Source organism: Nannobrachium achirus (assembly GCF_963921795.1).
Source record: "Nannobrachium achirus genome assembly, chromosome: 16".
NCBI classification, from domain to species: domain Eukaryota; kingdom Metazoa; phylum Chordata; class Actinopteri; order Myctophiformes; family Myctophidae; genus Nannobrachium; species Nannobrachium achirus.
Genome location: NC_137823.1, coordinates 36094908 through 36102407, shown reverse-complemented (window position 1 = coordinate 36102407; position 7500 = coordinate 36094908). Strand labels below are relative to the sequence as shown.

At 43.1% G+C, this 7500-nt stretch overlaps 1 protein-coding gene across 1 annotated transcript in view; it reads right to left on the bottom strand.

Moving 5' to 3' along the window:
* The window catches only part of plcb1l (phospholipase C beta 1-like), a gene marked incomplete at both ends in the record, with an annotated part of 254020 nt that overhangs the window by 72247 nt on the left and 174273 nt on the right, over positions 1-7500 (bottom strand). Inside the window, 2 exons of the mRNA XM_080744659.1 lie at positions 823-980; positions 7414-7500. The exon at positions 7414-7500 is cut by the window's right edge and continues 60 nt beyond it. Of these exons, the coding sequence (XP_080600785.1) occupies positions 823-980; positions 7414-7500 (245 nt within the window). The remainder of the gene's footprint in view (positions 1-822; positions 981-7413) is intronic.

Sequence of the window (7500 nt, the reverse complement as noted above, 5' to 3'; positions counted from 1 at the left end):
CTGGGATCCGAGGTTATGTACTTCTAGACTCTGTCAGAGCCTTAAGCAGGATAATGTGTGCTGAAGACACTGTGCTGAAGGCAGCTAAACACCCAACCAAGGCTTTGCGGAGTAAGACTTTGTAAAGATGAACTGAGTCAGTTACACAAACATGAACTTGGGTAATTTAAAATGCTTCCTTCTGTGGAAAAAGCTCTTGTCTAATAACACAGCCCTCTTCTTCTTCTCCTCGTCTATTCACGTCGTTCACTGCTCTTTCACTTTGCTATTTCATTCTCAATATACCTCCATCAGTCTTATTCTGCTCCTCAGGTTACTTTCATTAAATCTAAATTTGCAGCATAAATCAGTGCACTACACCTGCATATTTCACCTTTATCACCCTGATAGCCCTGTCAGCCTACCTGTCTGTCTGTCTGGCATTCAGTCCTGCCTCCCTGTATGTCTGACTGTCTTTCTAGCTGAGTCCTGCAACGGGCCAGGTACGTGCGGATACCCTTGAAAACGGGCGGAATATATACTATTGTAAATTTGTGGGTACAGGGACGGGTAGTGTGGGACTAAACACGGGCGCACGCACGGCTGTAGGCTATTTACTGTAATCACGGGTAGACGGGCGGGCAATGGTTCCATTTTTTTACCGGTGGGTACATCATTCCACATCTACGCATCTACATTTTTTGAAAAATCTTGGAAAGTGAAGAATAATTTTGAATGACGAGAAATTGTGAGAACTACTGATTTGGAAGGCATTATGTAGAATTGGCCTTTAGGTCTAAATGGGTTAATCTTATACTCTTCTTTTACCCTCCCCGGTCTCACCTTGAAGGAGATCTCTGTGGTCATGGTGAAGCCGTGCGTGATGACAGGTTCTTCTTCTGTGGTGCGTCCCTTCCAGCAGTCGAGCTCGATGCAGCGGCAGCCCGACAGGAGGACCTGCTTGTACATCTCCACCGACGAGTTCCCTGCCAGCTGGCCAGCTGTCATAGCGCACACACACGCACGCACGCACGCACGCACGCACGCACGCACGCACGCACGCACGCACGCACGCACGCACGCACGCACGCACGCACGCACACACACACACACACACACACACACACACACACACACACACACACACACAGCGAGAGAGAGAGAGAGAGAGAGAGAGAGAGAGAGAGAGAGAGAGAGAGAGTCAGAGCATGGCCCATGAGGTTACAGTCATATTGATTTACTAAGAGACAGTGCTGTCTACAAAAGCCCTTCCCATCACTTTCTCTCCAGAGCTCATTAACAGCGCTTGCTGTCCTCATGCAGTGAAAACAATACAATTGTCATTATGCAGGGCAGGTGAACCATCGCCTGCCACCATTAACCAAGCAATTATCTCTTCACATTAGCAGCTGCACCACGGACAACATGGGAGCCACTCCAAGCTGAACAAGAAAGAGCTCGGTACTCACTTTAGACTTCAATGTGTGTCTCTCTCTCTCTCTCTCTCTCTCTCTCTCTGTGTCACTGTCTATCTGTCTGTCTATCTGTCTGTCTTGTCTGTTTGATCTCTCTGTCCCTCTTTATCTCACTCTTCCTTAAAACACTCTCTCTTTCACTGTGTGTGTGTCTGTCTGTCATTCTCTCTGTCTGATAATCTTTCTTTGCACATACGCATTACGCACACACACACACACACACAGTCTTTTGTTTGTCCTCTGGTGTTCTGTCCAGCCTTCCCGGGGGGTTAAAGTGCTACATCGTTCTTTCTTAAATCAATTAAGGAGAAGGTTCTTCTCTAAATGAGATCCTGTGCCGCGCGCCGCATGAAACACGCCTCCGCTTTGCTATCGATTAGCGACAGCAATCAGCGGGAACGAATGTATAAAACGCTCCCGCTGCCCTCACATTACCATCCATAAAGTCACCCAGCAGGACACAGACAAACATTCCTCTGAAGCAGGGGAGAGGTTTACACTGTGGCCTTGTGGGAGGCCAACCATCTACAACACCGTCCCAGTGGGTCCCGACCTACTGCTTGGGAAAGCGGGACAATTTTTTATGGGTCACGAATAAATGTCAAATGTTTATTTATTTATCCCCCCAAAAAATAGGTCACAATTCACAATGTATTTTACGCATTTGGGTCCAGGACTCCAGGCTGGGCCGGCTGGGACACCACATTTCAAACCTGGGGACAAATCTGTGTCTCATTAGTTCATTTATTTTAAATATTTTGATATTTGAAGGTTTTCAGAAAACAGGTTTTAGAAGGCTTTTAGAATCGGCCTCAGGTCTAAATGAGTTAATGTAGAGCAAAAAAAAAAAAAAAGGTCAGATAGGGACTCAACCAAGTCAACCAAGTATAGGGTTTAAGTGGTTACATTTTATAATGGACGTGAATGGTGTCGAATCTGGCGGAACACATATTACTTTTTGATGTATAGATAAACACTAAACTCTCACCTAATTTTTACTTTTTATATGCAGGTATTGACGGGTAAGTATGAATGTATATGTGCATGCATATTGTGTCAATCTAGCATTTGGGCATTTTAGGTACGGACACATATTCATACTCCCACAAGTGCATTCTATCAGTTCACGTTCATTTGCATTCGCTACAAGCATAGCCCTCTTACCCACAGTGCATTTCAGGCAGTTAATTTAAGCAGTAGTCCTTTATTCACTGTTCATTCTACATGTTTAGCTGTCACAACTGGTTGTACAGCTGTCAGTGTAAAAAACTCCCTTCACCTCCCCAGCCTCCTCCCTGTGGAATGTAGTTACATGATATGTTAACGAATGATTTTGTGGATTGTACGTTGTTTCTATGGATTGATTATCTTAAATCATGCAACTAAAGGTTCAATGTTATGTGCATGTAATAACTGTATTATGCTTTAATCTGGGGGTTAGTGATCTCAGATTATGTGTCATGCTTGCGCAGGCAATCTGTAATATCACAGCAGAGCCACACCACCAAACTAAACGCAATATCATTGCAATAAAAGGTAAATGGTTAATCCTGAGCTGAAGGGTCTAAATTAAATGTTAATATACTCTGCTGTTTATATTCACGCTGTATTATGAGTTGCTGAATGGGGTGATCCGAAATGTTTTGTGTTTTGTTAATAGTGTCTGAAAATGTGGGACGGGTCATGCAAACTTCCTGACACGACAATAACATAATCATAAATATTCATTCGTTCATTGTATTTCTATATTTTCCTCCCATGGACAGTAATTCACGTTGCATCTTCTCCTCATGTTTATTATCATGTCACAGCGCGTCTCTAAGCAGGAAGGATTGGCAGCATTGGGTGACTCGGGGACTCTCTGTCTGTTTGTTTACTGGTGGTCACAGGCCAGCGGTCCTATTGTAAAGGAATTTCCTGGTTGCCGTCGCACCGGAGAAAATTCGATTCACTTGAAAGATCTGATACTCTTCGCTTCCTCTGCCGGAATAGATTTGAATAGATGAATAGCCAATGTTCTCTCAATAGAAAATGGCCACTGTAGCGCGCAATGTGCTCTGTGTGTGTGTGCGTGTGTGTGTGTGTGTGTGTGTGTGTGTGTGTGTGTGTGTGTGTGTGTGTGTGTGTGTGTGTGTGTGCGTGTGTGTGTGTGTGTGAGTTCTTTTGTATCACGCCGTGTGCTCTGCAGCACGTAGATGGCACACGGTGGCCCTCATTTATGAAACTAGCACAGACCGAAAAATGGAAATCTTGGATCTCATCTCAGCGCAAATTGTTTGCATTCATCAATGTGTGAGCGTAAGGCAGCGATCAAATCTCACCTCAGGTCTCAGCTCGCATATGCACATGTTTCTCATGGTAGACGTATGGTGCAGACATACGGTGCAATCAGGGTTTGTGTGACATTGTCGCATTGTCACACTTATTCGCTTCAAATTATGTGACCTTCCAGGTTCAAGGGTTCAACTTTATTTGTCAGCAACATGGCTCAAGTGTAAACCGCATTGTCATAACTAAACTAACATACCCCTACGGCCTATGCATCCCTAACATAAACAGGTAGTTGCATTTAAAGTTAACAGGGTTAGAAGGTGACATAAATTAAATCATTTAAAACAGAGGAATTATAATTAGGTTAGATGCTTTGATCAGTCACCCATTTAAACAATATTTAAAGATTTGTTTTGGGGCTATTATGCCTTTATTGATAGAACAGTAGACTGAGAGAGATGGGGAGTGACACGCAGCAAAGGTCGTCGGGAACGGCACTTGAACCCTCGACACGCTGTCAGGCACCATTTAAACGATATTTAACAGCAAATCTGACTCTATTAAAGGGGTATTTCACTTTCAAAAAAACTTTTGGTAATTTTATCATCTAATCAGGCTTTTATGAACACCCTGAACAGTTTTTAATTAGCTTGATTGAATATTTAGATATTTGATGTAAATGTTACCAGGCCCTCCAGGCCCAGGGCCTCTCCCCACACACACCCATTGTAATTCAAACTTCATTTTAACCATGATAGATTCATTAAAAACACACATTATTTTTTCTGGTGATTCATAATACCCTCCTAATATGTGAGCAGGCCGTGTTTTTTTCGATAACATTTTTCATTTATTTTTAATAATTATTTTTTTGTATTTCATTTTTGCCATTTTTCCAAATAATTATTAGGTAAAATGAGTCTCCAGAAAAAATAATGGGTGTTTTTAATGAATCTATCATGATTAAAATGGAGTTTGAAGTTACAATGGGTTTGTATGTGGAGAGAAGCCCTACCACTGCTCCCTGTTGAAAGTGGAATATCCCTTTAAGACCTACAGTACAGTATACATGCGTGTAGATGCAAAACAGTCACTGTCACTGCCTGTCCACCTCCCCCCTCCCCCTGCTTTTTAATCTGCTGTAGCACAAGATACTCACAGCTGCTGTCTCCCAACGCATCATTAAGTCACAGAGCGCTGAAGCCTCATTACCTGGTGTATCGACTTCCATTGAGTGTCAGTAAGTTTCATAATTAATGCATACTTTAGCTGCAGAAGCTAGGGCTGTCACGGTTATGTCTTTTGCATGACAATTAATTGTCACACAAATGATTGTGAATAATTGTTCTTAATAATTGTGTTTTTTAATTCATTGGCACTGCCAGGGGTTTTGTGCCTGGGGTTTTGTGTGTGTGTGTGTGTGTGTGTGTGTGTGTGTGTGTGTGTGTGTGTGTGTGTGTGTGTGTGTGTGTGTGTGTGTGTGTGTGTGTGTGTGTGTGTGTGTGTGTGTGTGTGCAATAGGCCACAATTGGGGACAAATGACGGACAATAACCTACTTGATTGGAATTGACATTAGGGCTGTCTTCGACACAGGATGTATGAAGTCGATTCGAGTCGCGGGGGTTAATCCGGCGCGTCGACGAATCGTTTTATAGTCTACTTTGTGTAAAAAAAAAGAAAAAAAAGTGTTGCTTTAAACCACGTCAACATAATAGAATAATACATTAAGAGATGAATTGAATACACAGTGTTTTCGGTGATATCGGTGCGCGAGCACAAATGTTATCTGCATAGCAGTGTACAACCATATAGAGTTATAACACACCGTTAAAACAAATAAAACATCTCCGCTGTTTCAACTCTGCCCCGTCTCTCTGCACTGTCTGCAGCGTGCAGTAGAGATGAGACATTCGCGAACGATTCCGCTCTCTTGAACGGCTCTTTTAAATGAACGATGGGATCCAGTCCGCAGTCGCGGGACACAGAGCACTGACAGAGTAATGAGTCAGTGTCGAGAACGGATTCATTTCAGAAACTGATCATAAACAGGTGGAGGCACAGCTCCCGCTTGAGCCAGCAGTGTGGACATGTCATGGACGCAAACACAGCGAAACACAATCATTCATCATGGATTACAACACTGGAACAATTCAGAAGCACTTTAATTAGAAAATGTAACTTGTAGCCTACACTTGTGTATGTTAATTTGACTTTAGAAGATTGTTTACTACTTCGTGGACGCGCGTTTGTGCTGTGGCAGGTTATTTAATATGGGATTTTGACAGCGTGCTTCCTCCTCTTAACGGAACACTGTCCCGGCTCTGAATGTTTTAACGAAGCGGCGGTTCTGAACCGTTCTGGCCGTTCCGTCTCACTTTCAACCCGACGCTGGTGCGAGACAATAAATAACTGTTCGCCAATTGCTACTTCTCATTGGAAGTACATGACACCACACCAGTCCAGCAGTGCACCGCAGTACTGGCAGTAGTAGGCTATAACTGGTGATGTAAAAAAATATATATATTTTCGCTTCGATTCAAACAATTGGCGTCGATTCCCGGGGCTTAAAACGACGCGTCGATTCGTCGATTTTTAGAAGACACCCCTAATTGACATACCCAATTAGATTTGACTGGAGTTTCATAAGGTTATGGATTGGGTGATGCAGAATGCATATAAATCAAAGAGAGTCAAATCAAATCAGTATCCCAAAAAGTTGCAAAACTAAAAAGTGTGTGTGTGCGTGTGTGCGTGCGTGCGTGCGTTTCTGTGACTGTGTGTGTAAGTGTGTCGGTGAGCGTGCGTGCGCATGCACACGCGTAATCACCAGCCTAAAGAAATATAAAAACTCATGAATATCAATGAACAGGTCTGATGGAGCATTTGGATTGGGTAACCACCAGAGGTTATGCTGGGTTATGTTAATGTAGTCCATTTCCATCCGCAGGTGCACGCTAACGCCTGCAAAGGAAATTGTGTTTCCGATTGAGCAAGTCAACCACCCATGTGTGAGCAGCAGGGGAAACGTAAGCAACTGTTTGGAAGTAGAATGGAACTGAGTGAAAAGTAGGAGAGACAGCGTGAAAGAGACAGACATGGAACTACTGTACGAACGGAGCAAATACCGCGAAATACTTTAGAAAAACTGCTGTTTATACCGTATGTATTCAAATATATTTGAGAAAATGCTACTATTGGTCTTAAAAGGTGTTACACCAAGTGAATGCAACATACCTTGGAAAAGTGCTATTTGTGCAACAGTATTTCAAAAGCTTTATATCAAGCTACCCATGCCTACATGGAGTTTCTGTATAACTTCTAAAAGCAAATATATTGTAACTTAGCTTTTCTAAGTTTCAATGTGACACAGCTCTGTTTACACAGTTCTTTATCCCATTTAATTGTGCATACAGTACATTGAGTTTTGACACATCTGCTTTGGCGATGTGAATAAAGCTCCATTGGACTGCATTGAATTGAGAGAGTGAGAGAGAGAGAGCGAGAGCGAGAGCGAGAGAGAGAGAGAGAAATTTAGTGTGTGAATCTGAGCATAAACGCATGGTTCATACACGTGCACGCGCAAGTGTGTGTGTGTGTGTGTGTGTGTGTGTGTGTGTGTGTGTGTGTGTGTGTGTGTGCATGTGTGCATGTGTGACTGTGTGCATGTGTGACTGTGTGTGTGTGTACCTGTGAGGTATGTGTTGTGTGAGGAGTTGATAAAGTAGTGGGTCAGGGGAAGCGTCATGTCTTCACTCTGGTCCAGTTTCTCTGGAG